The 19,975-nt window shown below is 34.0% G+C and overlaps 1 protein-coding gene across 8 annotated transcripts in view; it reads left to right on the top strand.

The window, feature by feature from the left end:
• Nucleotides 1–19,975, top strand: part of LOC145286160 (uncharacterized) — a 205,414-nt gene that overhangs the window by 120,630 nt on the left and 64,809 nt on the right. For 4 of the 8 annotated variants that reach the window (XM_080134939.1, XM_080134937.1, XM_080134934.1 and 1 more), the window contains 3 exons: nucleotides 4,824–5,501; nucleotides 12,267–12,649; nucleotides 16,380–16,601. In XM_080134939.1, the coding sequence (XP_079991065.1) occupies nucleotides 4,824–5,501; nucleotides 12,267–12,649; nucleotides 16,380–16,601 (1,283 nt within the window). The remainder of the gene's footprint in view (nucleotides 1–4,823; nucleotides 5,502–12,266; nucleotides 12,650–16,379; nucleotides 16,602–19,975) is intronic. The other 4 variants (XM_080134932.1, XM_080134938.1, XM_080134936.1 and 1 more) reach the window with 1 other exon arrangement.

Genomic DNA, 19,975 nt, shown 5'->3' with positions numbered 1-19,975 from the left:
TATTTTTTACTGCGATTTTGCCAATATGACATGTTAGCGTAACGGTTAGAGTACCGGGGGTTGGTGGAAAGATTTTAGGTTCAATCCCGTGTATAGTTTTGTTTATAATTAAAAAACCGAACTTTTTTTTTAATAACTAATTTTTTTTTTAACTCTCCTTATGATTTTGTAGCAAAAAATGGTGAATTTATCGATTAAAAATATTAGTGAATTCTAATATATACATATTCTTTGAATGAACTCAAATTTTTCGTTATCACATTTGATGAAAAATGTAGTCCCATTTCGGCAATGCGTCTGACCAATGATACTTTTGAACCCGCGACCAGCACTGCGATGTCATCAGCAGCAGCCTGGGCATAAATATTCCTATTTTTAAACTCCTTTAAAAGAGGATTCAGCATACAGTTCCATAGTAAAGGTGATAAAATCCCACTTTGGGGGTTTCATTTAACTACTTCCCTTTTAACAGTTGCCCTCAGTAGTTCTACTTGAACTGTTCTGTGCCTCACCATATACTCAATCCATCGGATGAGTACTGGTGGCACATTGAGTTCTCGTAGCGACTTGAACATACTACTGAAGGGTATGTTGTCAAAAGCTCCAACGATATCTAAAAAGACACCGAGTGCCATCTTCTTTTTTGTTAGTTTACGCTCTATACAGATCACGAATTCATGAACCGCAGTCTCGGTAGAGACCCTGGGTCGGAACTACTGTGATTGGATGATAAATATTGCATAAATGTGTGTTTGAGAGCTAATTTTTTTTTGACAATCATTAATAAATATTATAAATTTATATATTAATACAATAGCAATGCCTGGAAAAATCATGGATTATATGGAAAAATGCGCGCATGAAAAGTAATATTCTTAAGATTTTATTAAACCTGGAAAAGTAAAGGACAAGAAATTCAACCTGGAAAAGTAAAGAACAAGATATTCTAGTAAAGTAAAAAATAAGAATTTTTTAGACTTAAAATATTGCAGCTAAAAATAAAATTTGAATATTGATAAATATTTTATTTATTATTTGCATATGTTGTTGTTTATTGTTGAGTTAGAAAGAATTAAATGATCCTAATTATGATATAATAAAATTATTAATTTTTATGTAAATTATAAAATTATTAATTCCATCTACTAACTAACTAACTAATGAATTAATTTTATTCAAACAATTTTCACTACATAAATATATGCAAATAATAGGGGGGGGGAAATAAGTTCAATCTAGCGACTGACACCCTTTCTAACTCAACAATAAACAACAACATATGCAAATAATAAATAAAATATTTTTCAATATTCAAATTTTATTTTAAGCTGCAATATTTTAAGTCTAAAAAATTCTTATTTTTTACTTTACTAGAATATCTTGTTCTTTACTTTTCCAGGTTGAATTTCTTGTCCTTTACTTTTCCAGGTTTAATAAAATCTTAAGAATATTACTTTTCATGCGCGCATTTTTCCATATAATATATATATACTAGAGGGGAGGCTTTGCCCGGTCGTAAAATACGCTTAAATAAGATATTTTAATTTGTCCACATTTCGTATATATTATTATAGAGTCGTGATTTCAAAAGCCAAAATAAAATATATTTAAGTACCATCAGCTACAATCAAAACCGAAAACAAAACTGTAGCATTCAAAGCTGGTGACGTTACCACTGTACCAGCGTGACATGCATATGAACTGATCAAAAATTAAAAATAAACTAAGATGAATGTACAAAATGTGTAAAGATTTTTTTCAATTTTAACCCATTTTTACCCCTTAAAAAATATTTAAACCTATTTTTGACCCCTTAAAAACTATTTTAACCCATTTTTACCCCTTAAAAATATTTAAACCGGCTAAAAACCCATAAAATAACGGTTGCTAAAAAATCAAATCATTTGAGGCCCCTAGCCCCGCTCTGCAACTTCGGAGGAGATAGAGTTTGAAAATATGGAGACAAACAGACAGACTGACATATAGCCTTTTATATATTAGATATATATCCTGGTATGTTTTGCCTCTAGGAATTTCGATATTTTTAATCTCTGGCGGCCATTTTGTTTTTGTTCAGACGATACGCACTGTGAAGCAAGTTATTTCCTCGAGCAATTTTATTCGACTTTATTTGTCTTGACGAATGAGTTGACAGACGAAACGGATTGGCAAACCAACGGAGAAAACAGCTTAATAGATTATCTTTTAGTTTTTGCATTTTATTTTCGCTCTCTCTCTCTCTCTCTCTCTCTCTCTCTCTCTCTCTCTCTCTCTCTCTCTCTCTCTCAGTGGGATTTAAATCAGGTTGACATTTTATGCGTAGAAGCAATGTACGGATGCCTCTCAAAATATGATCGCTTGTATGAGATACTCTCATCTAATTCGCCGTGTTCCAAATCTCCGTCAATATAACTTAATTATCATGCTACGAGAATTACATTATAAAACATTCTATCATCCAAAGAACTTGAATGCTCACTATACACTATCCTCGAGTGTCTAGGACGTCTTTGTACGGGGCTTCGTCGCAACAACCTGGCATGAGGATACTTTTCCATTCAAGTAAACTTTGACTGAATATTCAAAATCACATAGTATTTACGGACCAAATAAGATCACCTTGATATTATTAACCCACACTGGCTTTTACGATGAATGGTGCACCTTTTCCATTTGCTGCTGCCCCAAGTAATAGCACGAAGTTTCAATCGATACCCCCAACCCCTGCAAAACATTCACAACGTGTACTCGTCTGGCTACAACAACTGTCAATAATTTCCCTTACTCTCTATCAGTGCCCAAAACTAAACGAAAATCTCAAGAGCAAAGTTTCTTTCCTAGAACTGCCTCTCTGTGGAACATAATACCGCGGGGTTGCTTCCCAGTTTACTATGAAATTGTCGTTTTCAAATCTAATGTAAGCAAGTTATCGTTGAGCTGTCCTCAAACCCTAGTTCTTCCATCGCATATCATCAAGGTGATGTCTCACCGTCCATCCGACACTCATTAACACTTATCCGTGGGTCTTGATAAACCGTTACCCCCCGCCTAGTAAAAAATGTTTTATTTATTATTAGACAAGTGACTCGCTGGGTCGTTGGTATATTTTGCATTTTCTTTTCTTCTTTTTACATCTTCTTTACTCCCTTCTGCTTCTTCTTTATTTATGTCATTTATTTATTATTTATTATGTTATTCCCTCTTCTATTGTCCTGCTACTGTTACTAACACTCCGTTTATTCTCTGTTTTATGAAACCATTTACTCCTCTTCGCTTCCTCTCTACGCGTGACTTCTTGGCTCATTCGGTTTTTCCTGTCTTAAACATTTAATGTGCAAACAAGCAAGCAAGATTATCAGTTTTTGTATCTTACTAGAATGCTTACTTTTGTTCCCCAGTTCTCATCGCTTAAACTAGTATTCCTATTTTTATAATGTTCTGCGAATTTTTGTCTTTCTTTTTCATTTATGGCGTTTACTGATAAACGACATAATTACGTTGACATGCATTTGATCATCGAAGTTAAGCAACGTCAGCCTGGCCAGTATCGGACGGATGACAATTTGAGAATGCCAGGCGCTGTATGCAGGAAGGCATCGACACTTCCGACACCGTCTGCATCCCATCTGACCTCTAGCTGTCTTGGCCCTATCCTGCTGCTGGATCAGGCTGGTTGAGACGAGAGAGTGACGCTTAGCGAAAACCAGCACCACTTTAAACAGACTCCCAGCGCTAGTCATTCATCAACCTTCAAATAATAAGATGGTCTTCCGACGGATGAACCGCTCATGTCATTTACATATTTATGCCATCGTTTTTTTTTTCTCTCCTTCTTTTATATTGGTGTTGACATCGTAAAAATTAGGTGTACTTTCCCTATTCCGTTTTGGTCAACCAATCACATGTTTCTATTTGTGTACGGACACACAAACTCTAACAAACACGATAACTTTTTAATAGTAGGCCTTCCGGCATTACCCAGTCGTTAAATACGCTTAAATATGATATTTTTTATCGAAACCAAATCATTTAGCTTACGATTTGCTTTTTCCTTTGGCGTTAATGCTTGAACTATGAAGACATGTTTGCTTCAAGGCTAAAAATTAAAACATGGATTAATAGCTATTACGTTACGCATGCATATTCGTAATGCCGTCGTTTGACTATCACCTGGCATATTCCATTTCTTTAATTTTCACACTTTTGCACTGATGTTCCCCGGCTAAAACACAAATATAAAGTTTCGCATGGGTTCGAATACCCTATATGTTAAGTTTCATGCCTGTAGACCACACTGACAGAGGAGTTTGGAAGGCATTTTTTTAAAATAAATATATACATGCATACATAAATATATATAGAAAGATGTTTGTGTTTACTATAACCTTTTTACGCAAATATTACGCAAGTATAAATCATGTAGAATACATGCATGAATATAATTACAACTAATAATTAACTAAAGATGATTATATAATTTAAAAAAAAACGAAAAAAATAACTACTAAGGAATTCATTAAAATGAATGTTCAAAAAAATATGCAAATTAGCTAGATCTTTTGCAGATGAATGCAATTCCACGACCCATATAAAACAAAGTTGTATTTTCCTTTTAAATAAATAGAAAAAGGGGGTTTAATATGAATATCAACACAAAAAAATATAGAAGTGTTCATATAGATAATTAAAATCTTGTATTTTGTTTTATTGTCTTTCTTTTCATCTCAATGTCTTCATCTTTCGACAGTTATGACGAATGTTGATTTTTTTTTTAATCCTGGTAATGCTACAACGTGATAACGTTTCTTTTTCCTTTGTTTCAGATGTGACCGATAAGGATCAGAAATCAGAAATAATCAATCACGAAAGAAACCTAAATAACCAGCAAAGAAAGACAGACAAAAAGTGGGATGAAGAAGGGGCTTTAGGCTCACCAATTCCATCATCTAAACCTGAAACTTTAAGTCAAACAGCGATGACCAATTCGGCCCAAAACTCATATAAACAAGACGATCACGTAAATTCATTCTCTGTTCTAGACATCGATCAATCAAAGCATCTAGACGATGAAGTCCTGCCTATATTATCAAATTCCAGCTGCGTGGTCGCTGACGTTCTCGGTAGTAAAATAGACGATACAGACAGCAGTGTTAAACAGACTAATGATAAAACAGTCAATTCCTATCAGAAAGGCTCCAATTGTTCTTTTGATATCCCTGCGGGACCTGAAAGCATTGATTCAAGGGAAGTAACTCTCCAGGCCAGCAGATCAACAGACAGCACCAGCATAAGCAGCTGTCAGTCTTTATTGAAAGATCAGAATTTTGAAAACCAACTACCCTTTTGTCACTCGTTGTCTTCATCGCTCTGCCATGATATCCCATTGCCGCTTTCGCTCAGTTCCGTCAGTCATACGAGTAGCGTAGATAGTGCTTTGATTTGCTCGCAAAATTCGGACCAAACTCTGACACCGTTACAGATCCATTCAGGTAACTCTCAAAGTATGTATCTTAACCGAGCCTGGTTATATTTTTATTAATTAAATAGCAAGTTGACCTGCCCGCTATCGCTTCGCAATTTAAATCCTTGCTTGAAACATTGAAACGAAACTAATCCATGAGGTAAAGACGAAACTAATCTCTCTCTCTCTCTCTCTCTCTCTCTCTCTCTCTCTCTCTCTCTCTCTCTCTCTGTTTAAAAAGTTGTGACTGATTGAAAATGTTATGACTGACAGACAGACAAAATCTCAATTATAAATGGTATTTTATGACAAAAATGGCACTTATGCAGTATAAGAACCATGCTAGTTTATGGAAAACGTTGGGAGGAGCGAAAACGCTGAGCGCCTAAATCCTTAAAAAAAAATCATAACATTTTTTGCTATCATTTATTTATTACAGGGTGGAATGATAAATTTGTCGCCTTAAAGAAAAGAACACTACAGCTTTATTTTAACACTTCTATTGAAAAAATCAATTCAGGTAACTTAATTATGTAGTAGAGCTGATATCAATTCAATGTAGCCGCCTTCAGCTTCAATCACCGCCTCGATACAGATCTGGAACTGGGAGCATGCCTTTTCCACAAGCGCTGGCGGGAGCTCGGCGAATACTCGACGGATGGCAGCGATTAGGCTGGCTTTAGTGTTGTGGGAGGTCATGTTGGTGATGTTCTCGACGTATAACGAAACGAAGTAATCCAGCGGGTTGAGGTCGGGGGAGGAGAGGGACCAGTACGAGAAAGGTACAAAATCTTAGCACTCCTTTTGAAGCCCAGCCTTGGTCTCTTTGGACTTGTAGCCAGCGCCGAGTCCTGCTGCCACATCCAGAGTCTGTCAGCTGCCACCTGATCGCAGCAGGGGATCACCACACTCTTCAGCACATCCAGGTACACTTTAGTGTTGATTTTCAAGCCGATTTCGAAAATGTGAGATGGCAGGATGGGACCCTCAATTGAAACCACACCAAAGACCATAACCGTGGGCTGAAACTTTGTTGATCTTCTGTCCTCAATCGTTGAACCGCCTGAATTTATATTTTGAGGGTGCTGGCAATGGTCCTATTGCACCAACTTGAATCGGCAGAGAGCATGAGTTGTACAGCGACGCATCTCTGCTATTGTTCGTTGAATAGTGTATCGCGTTTAGACAAGATAGAACGCTCCTATCACTCTTGGGATTTGTACACAACTGCCAACTAGTAGATGGTCTGCAAAAAAAAAAAAAGAAAAAAAAAAGAAAACTGGTTTCCATCAAACGGAAATGGAATTATGTCGTTTTTTCTAGGGCGATGTTTTTACACGCTGTATATAAAAAATCTAATTATTTATTCGGATTTGCAAACGGAATATCATAAAAAGAAGAAAAATAAAAATAATTAAAAAGTGTTTGCTATCAGGTGTTATATATTAAGAAATATTTATTCGTGGAACTTACCTTACAATGAATGTTTTTTCTTGATTTTAATTTTAATTTTCTAAACGGTTCATAAAAATTATCTTTTAATTATTCAAGAATATTGTTTTCATTTTTAATTAATTTTATTTTTCGTTTTTTAATTAATCTTTTCATTGAATTAGCTTCGTACTGCTAAAAACAAAATATTTTTCAATAAAAAGTATTTGTGCGAAAACAAAAATCACAAATCTTTCGTTCGGCACGTTTCGGTGTTTTCCGTAAATTGCCCGGACGATTCCAATGACGGAAGTCAATGTTCATCGTTAATTAGATTCTACTACTTTATAGCGTATGTTAAAGAAAATATGTGAAATTTCGCGCCAAAAATATATTACTTGCTATTTACATAAGAAAGTACGTAACTACGATGAATGTATTTGCGTTTTATTTTTAATGGTCCAAAAAGTAAAAATTATGTTTTTAAGCAAAAACTAATTGTGTTTAAACTAATGCCGAATGCACTTTATGTCCACTTATTTTGTACGGATTATCAAAAAAAAAAAAAAAAAAAAAAAAAAAAATGATCACTTAGTTTTAAAAAAAAATATTTATGTAATATTTTTTTTTGTTATTACCTTATGTTAGTCTCTTTCAATTTATATAACATGTATTCAGTTTAAAAAAAAAAAGCATTCTTTTACGCCACGTTATATAGTTATATTTTTACGAAGCCACAGTTCACTTATGCATGGAGTATTGTTGCCCACTCTGATGCATTTGCTACTAGTCTCCCACTTTTACACAAGATCCAAAAAGAGTCTCGAATCTAATAGGTCCCACACTATCAACCAAGCAGTAATCTCTGTCCCATCACCGCGATGTCGCATCCCTATTTCTAAAAGAACCTTGGTTAGTGGAATTCAAGATTTTTGTTCCTGTTACGTGCCATGCTTTAGGTGGTAATTTTTTTGCACAAGCGCACGACCACCGCTCACACTGTATACGTTATATGTACATTACCAACCTGACTTCTCGCAACACCAAAGCCAGCCTGATCGCCGCCATCCGCCGAGTATTCGCCGAATTCTTGCCGGCGGTGGAAAAGGCATGCTTTCAGTTCCGGACGCGTATCGAGGCGGCGATTGAGGATGAAGGCGGCAACATTTAATATATGTCAGCTCTACTACATAATCAAGTTACCTGAATTGATTTTTTAATAGCGGTCTCAAGATGCCAGAAAACTCTTCCTCGGACTGGTAGACTTTGGAATTTCCTCCTTGTTTCCTACTTCCTTAATTATACTAATATGCGAAAGTTTAAATGTAATGTAATCAGACATCCAATTGCTCAAATCCCCAAAGTCTCCTGTTAGACACGGTCCCAAATAGTAGACCCTTACGTCCAAGCGACAGTATGATTGGTTTTGGATGAAAAAAGTAAAAATAAAAAAAACGTCAGATTCAAACTTACGAATTAACATCGTAAAAACTATTGTTTTAATAATATATACTCTGCCTAGTCCTTTTTTGCTAATCACGTATTTCTATTTGCATACAAACAGTTAAATTCCAAAGACACAATAACATTTTAATATTATATAGATTGAAGATAGTTGATTAATTTCCCGAAACCTTTTTTAAATTTCGGTGGATTATTATTCAAGTATTAAATTATATATATATATATATATATATATATATATATATATATATATATATATATATATATATATATATATATATATATATATACTAGCCGTTAGGTCAGTATGTTATATTAGCTATGGAATTCATGTATGAGCGTGACACTTGTGACGTAAAGAAAATAGTTTTTTTTTACATAACAGAAACATTTCTATGAAAGTATATTAAAATGAAAAATCACGGACGGATCACTCAAACATGAAATAAAAAAATCCTCCCAATTCGTGTAAAGTTACCTATTTTTCCGAATAATCGCTCAAAAATCGAAAAGTAAACATGATTTTCCTACGAATCGAATGCCGACGAAATTCATTTATCAGCAAAAACGCACATGAACCTACCGATGAGAAATATAAGAATGAAAACCCCATATTGGAATCCTTCAACCAAGTTATAGAAACTTAAAATCTAAAAAAAAAAAATAAATAAAATAAAACCTGAAGCAAAACAATAAAACCTAAATAAATAAAATAAAATAAAACTAATATTGATACAGATTGGTAAATGTGTCAACAAATTCACCGTTCTCACACAACTATTTTGTACCTAGAAATGTAAACAAAAAATAAGAAAGAAGGAAGGAAGGAAGGAAAAGGGACGGATAGAAAGTAGTAGTAGTAGTAGTAGTAGTAGTAGTAGTAGTAGTAGTAGCAGCAGCAGCCTTGGCTTTACTACAATTGTTCTTATGTTTGTCAACGGGTTAAAGTTGTTTAGTTGAAAGAAAATAGCGACAGTATAGTTGTAATAAAGAATAGTTGCAAAACACCCCCACTCTAATAATTTCGAAATAATAACGTTAATGTTTCAGTGCGCAGGTCAAAATCTGCAAAAGAAGCGATTTGTGTTTATTTGTTTATGTTGTTATTGGTTAATGCGCATGCGCAACTGGATGTCGTATATATATAAAATGAAAAATGAAAATCATTTGTATTTAATTTTTTTCTGGGATTTTCGGTGGAATCCGCCCTAATCATAGAAGACTTTGTATGCTTTTGTATTATTTTCTCATTTTGGCGTCTAGAAGAGAAAGTTGAACAACTAATCTTCTTGATAATTGTATTAAAGTCACATCTTGATGATGTGTCACGTGGTTAATTTTTCATTCAATAAAAAAGTGGATCAATTAGGTTTCAAAGTCCCCAGAAAGTAATTCTTCCCTATCACAAAAATTGACCTTTTCACGAAAAACGAAACAACTCGGGTCTATTATCTGTTTGTTTATAGATGCCATGAATGTCGAACGTCAACCGGTGTAGACCCTATGTCGTCTTTTTCATTTTGCTTATTTTCTAATTGATCCAAATAAAAATTATAGCATTATTCGTTTTTTTTTAATGTTTTTTCTTTTAATTTTACGAAATAATGCGTTTAATAATGGACTTGTTCCTATTCAAATTCAAATTTTTGCTCTGACCACGTGATAGACCATCCAGATTTGACTCAAGAACAAACAGCAAGCGTTCAATTGTTTTTTTTTTAGAGCAATCGCACAAAAAATGAGGAATGAAACGTTTAGAAAAACACGAATTACAAGGTCTTCTATGATTTAACTGGATTCCATTTCAACGAAAGCCTTAGAGAAAATTAAATAAAAATTATTTTTCATTTAATGCGACGGCTGTAGGTTCGATCCACGGCTGGGAAAAGGTGTATGTCTAGCCGTACTGATGAGTTGTGATACAACGAAACAGTACTGGAATTTAGACGAAATTTCGAGCGGAACCCTTTATTTACTTCACGGGGGTAGCGTGCTCTTGTTCCGTCACCTATGACTGGATAGAGGCCCTAAGTAATTCACAAATGTACCTTCAAGCTTCAACCTTCAGGAGAATATCACTTTTACAATTGATTTTTTCCAGTACTCTAACGACTGTGCCATGGGTCCTTGCGGACAATTCTAGTACGAATTTTAGGAGCCTTAAACCTATTGTTTATTTCTAGTTGTAAATATCACCATTTATTACTAATTATTACTATATATTAATGTATATCTATCTCTATACTTATTACTTGTATATATTATCTACTGTTTATTATTACTGGCTCCAATATCGTATTAAATTCTATACTAGGTCTACTTAGTAGTTGGTTATTCCCCAGCATATGTGCTGCTTCTTTTAGTCGTCTTACTCTTCACCGTTCTTCTAATTTTTACGTCATCCCATAATGGTAGATGGTTTCCTTTTCTTTCCAGATATGGTCAGCTATACCTGATTTTCAGTCTCTCCACGTACTACGGCTTTTCGATGTTCTTTCAACGAATGATACATTTCACCTCTGTATAGTTTTGCACATTTACTACAGAAAAAATTATGACTAAGCACTGTGTATACGAAATCCCATGTAAATGTGGAAAACTATACACAGGTGAAACGTGTTGTCCATTGAAAGTACGGTTAGAAGAACATCGAAAAGCTGTCTGTAGTATATATATATATATATATATATATATATATATATATATATATATATATATATATATATATATATATTGTTTTTAAATCCCCGAAACAGTGTTTCATGGTAAACAACTGATGATCCCTTGAAAAATAAATTATTGGTATTATAGTAAATTCGAGAGCGAGTTGATGTAGTGCTTGCAGGTGATTAAATGACTTACTGACTAGATGGTTTTCTAACGAATGATAAAAAAATTTTTTGATATAGTTTTAAAGGTTAAAAACTTCAAAGACTATATATATAAGACACTGATTTGAAATCAGATGAAAGATCCTGATAGATATTACTTGAAGTAATACTTTCAGAGCGATCCTAGCCAAAAAGGAGAAGCTCAATATTTAAGCATAGAGCAATATATAAGTTTAGTGGTTATATTTAAATTCTGAAAAAAAAACATATAGACACATATATTCTAATTAAGAATTAAGGTTGTATCAAATTCCTTTTCCTGTAATTATTTCCGTATAATTATCATTCACCATTCAAAAAACTATTTTCAATATTTGTGCTGAAAAAAACAAAATAAGTGTCTATTCACAGATGAACATTTTGCTAACCGCATTTCATTTCCTCTGGTGATATGAGCCTTTATCGAAAATCCATGGATTAAGGAAATCAACATAACCCCTTCTATATATTCATTTTGTCAAACAATAAATTCTTAATTAGAATATATGTGTCTATATGTTGCTTTTTCAGAATTTAAATACAACCACTTAACTTATATAGTAATTTCAAAAGTAAAAAGAAGTATTTAAGTGTCGGCCGCTAGAATCAAAACCAAAATATTCAAAGCTGGTAACGTTACCACTGTATCAATCTGACACACGTACGAATCAGTTAAAAATGAAAATTAAAAATAAACCAAGATGAATGCACAAAATCTATAACGATTTTTTTCAATTTTGACCAATTTTGGACCCTTTAAAACAATTTTAACTGGCTAAACACTCATGAAAGAACGGGTTGTAAAAAAAAATCCAATCATTTGAGGCCTTTAGCGCCGCTCTGAGACAGTTTCGGTGGAGATAGAGTTTGAAAATATAGAGACAGACAAACATATAACCTTTTATATATTAGATTAAGAATTATTCGGTTTTTTAATGTTTTTATTATAACCTTACAAAACAATGCTTTCAAATGTATGTTTGCTCTTATTTAATATTAAATAATTTATTATCTTTTTTTTTTTTTAATTCTGAATGCAGCGGTTGATACCAATGTTTCAGAGAAACCAAAATTCAATGAACTCTTACCCGAAGAACGAGCATCAAGCGCAATGTCTCTACCAGCACGATTCTCACCATCTTTACAGCTCAGGGATTTTCAAGCCGGTCACTCGATTTCGTCCACTCTTGCCAGTGGCTCTTTTAACACTCCGACAGTCGATGCAAACCAGATGCCATATTCGGAAAATCCCAGTCTGGAAAACAAATTTGGTGGTTCGCAACCGGTTCTACGTTCTCCGCTGATCACCAATCGTTCACGTGCTCTCAGACATTCAACGCCAACGATGTCGCATGCAATAAAGTTGCAGGATAATGGCACCCCGATTACAGCGAAGGGTTATCCACCGATAAAACATTTCCAGGTGAGGATAAAGAATTAAGTTAAAGCAATACAAAATGAAATGATATCATATAATTTCAACGAGGAAATTCACGTATTGGAATGGTTTTGTTTTACGGCATATCAATTTTTTTTTGGGGGGGGGGGGTTATTTAATGCCGAATCCTATCATTTTGATAACAGTTTTTATGCCTCAAGTTTTTTTTTTTTATATTTTCAAATATTTATTCATGGTGTTTCGTTTGGTTGTTTTGTTTTACGGCATATCAAACCTTATATGATTATTTAGTGCCGAATCTGGTCATCATAGTAAATATTTTTATGCTTCAAGTTATTTAGTTCTCCAAATATTTATTCAGTGTGTTTGGTTCTGTTTTCTGTAGAGGAAAATTGTTCTTTTGGTTTTGACTGTACAGAACATGATTGAGTTTTGAAAAGAGAAAACAATAACATCAATATTTGGTGCATTTTAGGCCAGAAATCAAGTTTGATCTGGTAGCAACAGTGTGAAAAATTGATCTCATACAACTGAAACTAAACGAAAATTCCATGAGCAAGATTTCTTTCATTAGACACAATACCGCAGGGCTTCTTCCTAGCTGACTATAACATGGTCATTTTCAGAGTAAGTAAATTCTTAGTAAGCGGCCCTGTTGTATAATCAAACGTACCCAATTTCCATCACCAATCATCACGATGTTATCTGATAGTCTATCAAACACTCATTAACCCTTATCCTTGAGTAGCCTTGGGTCTTGATAAGTGGTGACTTCCTAGTAAAATTCAAAAATAAGAGAAAAAAATGAATGCCATGATCTTTGGCCGTGTTTCCAGTGAAGGTAACATCATGCCGCCTCTCATCCATGAAAAATTATTTAGACTCAATTTAGATGGCTGTATAGAAATGTCCGACTAAGCTTCAATATCCGGGCCTTCTTATCAAACATTCATAGTAAGAACTCGTCTTACTATTACAACTGTAAAGAACTTTCCTTTCTTATTCTGTGTGCTTAACAGACAAATATGAACACATTTTCTTTCCAAAAATCATATAACATGTGGACCACGTCCCCATGAGACTGCTTCCCTGCAATCTACAAAATTATTGGCTTCAAATACAATGTCATAAATAATCAAATTGTGTCTAATCAATTCATTATTTTATACCCTTTCATATTTCAATATAATCATTCAATTCCTTGACTAGGAGCAAAGTGTAGTATTTGTTCTGATATAACTCTCCATATTTTCTGTCCTCGTGTAATACAGGAAAACTCTTTCTAGACAGAGGCGATTTCTATTTTTGTCTCAACACAGTGTGTCTCTGTTAAAAACTGACCTTGTGTCCAACTATTCACATTAAAAACTGACCTTGTGCCCAATTATCCACTCGTAGTAACGTCGTAAAATCGGTAATACCTAGTGTGGTATTAACCGTAGGTAAGCAATATTGTCTTTTTCCTAAGGAGGAAGTTTTTTTTTTCTTTTTTTACATGGGGTCACCACTTATCAAGGCCCGGAGGCCACTCAGGGATAAGGGTTATTGCGTGTACAGTAATCAATGAGATAGTATTGTAGTAATTATTAGTATTGGAGATTTGATAGAGTGTCTTACTTAAGGGGGCGGTTTGTCAGGAGTGTGTTTGTGTTGGATTTGAAAGCATCCAAGTTGTAGTCAGGTGCGAAACAGGCAAATGGAAGAGAGTTCCACAATCGTACACTTCTGAGAAAGAAGCTCTGCTCATGGAATCTAGATTTAGGCACAGATAAAGAGTGGGGAAAATTATTGACAGTAGTTTCAGCCAGATGGGTGTTTCTCGTGGTTTACAGGGAATATTAAATTCCTAAGTGATTCCCAGCCGCATGCACATCCCTGGTATGGAAAGATAACATACAACGCCCAACATTCGCAAATAGTCACCCGTCCGATACTGGCCAGGCTCCATGTTGCTTAACTTCGGTGATGTAGCATGAACCAGTATTTCAATGTACTTATGCTGTATTCTTCGAAGAGAGGTAAATAAATATGGACAATCTATTACATTAACACTTATCCTCTATCCATGATAAGCGGCGATTTATTAAGAATTAAATGAATTAAAATAATACGTGGGAATTTATTGATCATTTTGCTATCTTGTTTTCTTTGCTCGTTTTCCTGTTGGAGAATGGCTGACAAATTCGATCTGCTCCTTGGAACTCCTCTCACAATGCGAACAATGAATGTTGACTGTTTGTTGTTGTTGTTGTTGTTGTTGTTGTTGTTGTTGTTGTTGTTAAATTGTTTGTCTTGTGTCGCATCCATCTGTTTCCGAAATCAAGTTGACTTTTTGTATTCTAACATCATTGCTAAACGGTTTATCCCTATATTGTCTGCTTCTGATTATCCTCTCTTTCTCTCCACTCCATGGGTTCGAATCTCATGACCGGCAGGAATTGTTACGCCACACTGATCATCGCGTAAGCATGAAACACTAATGTCTGTAGGCAAAACGGAATAAATATTTATTTAATTATAATTATGAAGCTCCTTTAAGAATGAGCACTGTCTGTGGAGTTGTAACGAAAGCAATCAACTAGCGTCTGTGCAATATTCACGACTTCCGCTCATGCGAACACTCCAGTTACTCGCCCGAATTTGTCGTTTAAGTTTTTAATTCATTTCGTTTCCGTAGCAATTGTTCGGTGTCGCTGTGGTAATGGCTTGACAAATGGAGCAACATGTTGCTGTGTTCGAATCTTATAACTGGCAGGAATTGTTACCATACACTGATGCTTGCGTACACTCTAGATTACCTAATGTATTCACCGAAATTCGGCGTTTAATAGCTTAATTATATATATATATATATATATATATATATATATATATATATATAATTCTGAGTTAATATTTTTCAGAGGTGAAACAGCCAATGAATTTAACGAGGTTCATATAAAAGTGCTCAATACTGACTCTACTTTACAAAACACACACGAAAATGCTTACGTTTATGGACTCTACTTTTGTACAAACAGCATCGCCTGAAAAGGTCTCTAGTTACTTGTAACTGACTGACCGAAACATGCTCATTAATGTGTAGCTACATATAAATGCTTATTTAAAATAATTAAGTATATATATATATATATATATATATATATATATATATATATATATATATATACACGATGTAAATAAATTTAAAAATAACCATTCAAGTAGGCTCCAAGAATTCAACATAAAATAATTTTGTTTATGATCGTTTTTTTTTTTTGTTTTTTTTTTTTCCTGTAAAGTTTAGTTTTGTCAAGAGTTTCCGGTAAATTTTACAATTTTTTTGTCTCCCGTAAATTTCACAGTTTTTTTTTTTGTCTCCCGTAAATTTCACAGTTTTTTTTGTCTCCCGTAAATTTCACAGTTTTTTGTCTCCCGTAAATTTCAGTTTTTTTGTCTCCCGTAAATTTCACAATTTTTTTGTCTCCTATAAATTTCACAGTTTTCACAATGTTCTCTAGTAAATTTTACGCTTTTCTCGACTCTTTTCTTATAAATTTTATAATTTTGTCACATGTTACAATAAATTGTGGAGGTGTTGCAACAGTTTTCAAACGAATATATTTTGTATTTATTTATTATATCTATCGAATTGCATGAATTAATACTTTGTAATCAACACATGTTCAATTCATCATTTTCTAACCGCTATATACTTGAAGGTGGCCCAGTATTGTTTCTAAATTGTACCAAATTGCTTTGCATTATTTTTTAGACTGTTGAAACAAATGGCGTTCCAGCATCAGGCAATCTACCTTCAGACATTGCGGACTATGTAGACGGCAATCAACATTTGACAGGAAACTTGGAATTGCTTCGAGGCATGAACGAATCTTTCCTTGCAGAACTGATTTTTCTCAGACAACTACATAATAATTATCCGACAGCATCTCAATCAGCTCAACATTCAATTTCGGGCACAGCTCAAGATTCGAAGGTTTTTCAATTAATTCATTGACATTTATTATATAAAGGGAAGTTGTCTGTGTGTTTGTATTGTGTATGTTTATATGTTCAATTAACTGTTCAAAACTGCTAAACAAAAGCTCACAATTTTATATTGTCTTGATGGGCACTGCCCCGGATATATAATATCTAAAATTTAGAAAAAAAATAGTTATTCTTTTAGAGTCAATAGATTTTGTTAGGCGGGAATACTCTCTCTTTTTTGTCGGAGCTTCTAACCGTTGCGCTATACGGCTGCTGCTATGCGGGCAGTGAATTAACAATGTTTTGACATTGTCCAAATACCTAAGCTGAATACGCTAATGGTAATTTGTATAGCACTTCCCAATATGCTCAACTTAAGATAGGGGGCATTATAGTCATCCACATACAGTAGTTTCGCTGTTTCACAGTTCATCAGTGCGGCTAGACAAGCGGCTAGACAAGCAACTACCTCAAGCCAGAATCGAAACCCGATCGCCCAAACGATAGTCGGAGATTCTAACCGTTGCGTTATACGGCTGCCTTCTATATGCGGGCAGTGAATTAACAATGTTTTTGACATTGTCCAAATACCTAAACTCAATATGGGCATCGCTTCATACGCTAATGGTAATTTGTACATCACTTCCCAATATGCTCAACGCAATATGGGGAGCATTATATATATATATATATATATATATATATATATATATATATATATATATATATATATATAACGCAAATTTGTCTGTCTGTATGTGTGTGTGCTACAGTATCACAAATATATGATTGATGTAAGAGCTAAATTAGCTGCAGATTTGGAATCTGCATCATTGATCCGATGTTCCTGTCAATGGTTCAAAATTTTTAATTAAAAAGATAACATTAGAAATAAATGCTCTGCCATTGTAACATTTCTGTTTTCAGTTTAATATTTTCAATTATTAGCCAATCCAGCAACAAGTAGGTTAAAAGACCAGGATATTTTCGTTTGAGCAATAACCATGTAGATAAAGTGTTCATCTTCTGTTGCAATATTTTATGCCACCAGTCCGGGTTCGAATCTCACATTAAACAATTGTTTTATTTTTTTCAACAACAAATAAAGCAAGTTCATTATAGATATGTGTATCAGGTGGTTATACGTGCTGGTCTTTTATGCACTTTTTGCTTCTTTATATGAAAAAAGATTAACATAAGGAGACGTCTACTGAGAGTTTTCATAATTGGATTTATTTGTAGAGACTAATGCTATTTTACTTCTTAAACTTAACTTTCTAACTTGACATGCCTCCTTATGAAAACTAAAATCAAAATAAAATGTTATTAAACCTTATATCTAGAATCCTTATTGGAATTTTGATCAAGATTTATTATTGTGACTCTAAAAATGGCTAAAATTGTAGTTTTTAGCTGAAGGGGTCTCAAGAAAGACACACAATTCAAGGAGTCTTGCTTAATTGGTGACTGGTGTCCATAGATAAAATTTAATGTGAATCTAAAATATTTGAATTTTCAAATGAAAAGCTATGCTTACATCATGTTTCCTAAAACTCCTTTAAAATAATCCAAAGAAGCTGACATGTAAGAAATATCTAACGCTCTTTTGAATAAATACTGTTAAAATATCATTAAAATCGGAGGTATCCGAATTTTCACGAAAAGCTTCCACGTCCTTTTACACTGTTTTCATGAAACTTAAATAAAATAAATATTGCCCATATTACGAACTTTTACGCAGAGCAGATGTGTTCCAGAATTCATAATGATCAGTATATTTGTTATAGGAAATGATAATTACTGCCGGTTAAAGTCACCTTTGACTCTGCAGACTCTTCTAACATTTCTAATAGCAAATAAAATAGTATCTTTTTGTGCAAACGTGTACAGGGTCTTTATACGGGCTGTTCTTCTACACGCTTTCCTCTTTTCATGAAGAAAGATTGACACAAGATGTTATCTGAGTTTTCTTAATTGGTTTTATTTGGAGAAAGTTGACACAGGAGAAAGTGACTCATGTTATCTTAGCTAATTATTTTAATTATTTTACTTTCCAACTTAACTGGAATGAGGGACTCACACGGACAGACATTGAAGTAATATTCGCCTTAGATTACAGTTTTCTATATTATTGTCTCGTTCATACGGTTTCCACTGAGACACTGATCTGAAGACCTTACCTTTCTCTCCATTCGAAAACGTGACGTCATTTGTCATCTCTCTGTTTTATCTACAACGTTTTACTTTTATCCCCTGTCCCAACTTTATGACAAGGAACGATTCTGCTTTCAGATTATAGTTACCATGCACGCGGTATGACCGTTATCAAAATATACAGTAGGTAACTTAATCGTTACTGACGTAAGGTCCCGATTATGGAACAGGTTTTGTTATAGTATTGCAGTTTTACCTATCTAATATCGATTATCATGCATAAATCTGAATATAGCATGTTGCAATATTTTGGAGTAGTAATGGGGTATGATCCCACACAGTCGGACGATTCTATTTATAAACGATGCTGCTAAGAACTGACGAATCAAATAAATTCACGTTCTACTACCAACCAATCAGAAACCAGAATTGCTTCATAAATAGTAAACCTTTTCTGGAGCAATGTCACATGTTCTTTGCCCGGGTTTCGACACGGTAAGAATATTTTGTTCTGTGGAACTGTCTACTACAAACAAGTCACCTCCCAGGACTTGTGTGTAACAGCGAACCATCTGAAACTGTTCTGAAACTCAAAATGGCTTACACTTCTAGAGGTTATAGGCCCAGCACGCTTCCACTGCGAAATTAAAAAATTATTTTATAGTGATATTGTATTAAAAAAAACAATGATTTTATACTGGTTTAAAGTAGAATTAAGGTTTAATTAAAATACCGTTGACAAACAGGAAACAGGAAGGGAATTTTAAAGGCAAGTTGTTCAAGGAAAGATGCTTTGAGAGTAGAAAATCTTCCAAAATATACGGATCTCTATAGTGAAGGGGTGGGATTTTGCTGGTAGTGAGGTTATTCGGTAAAAACTGAAAAAAAGGGCAACATTTCTCTTTAACTGTGGGTGAAAAGGATATTTGTGGTTTATCAAGCATTCACAAGGAATCAATTAAAATAGTCATTGGGATTTGGCATTAAATTATCCGAAAAGTGTTGACATGCCGTAACCAATATAATGCACTTTATTGTATTTTCTTGTGTAGTTGGATGCGAATATTCCTGTATAGTGATGTAGTAAAGTAGAGGAAAGGCGATGTACTCGTGCAAATAAATGAAACAAACCAGACCGCAAATAGTGAATCAGACAACCACTTCATACTTCTCTGCTTGAAATGAATTCGGAAAGAAACCCTCTTCTCCATAAAAAAAATAAATAAA

Source organism: Euprymna scolopes, chromosome 10 (assembly GCF_053919585.1).
Source record: "Euprymna scolopes isolate OS-2025 chromosome 10, ASM5391958v1, whole genome shotgun sequence".
Lineage (NCBI taxonomy): Eukaryota > Metazoa > Mollusca > Cephalopoda > Sepiida > Sepiolidae > Euprymna > Euprymna scolopes.
Note: the sequence above shows the minus strand (reverse complement) of the source record. Positions and strands in the feature narration are given on the sequence as shown.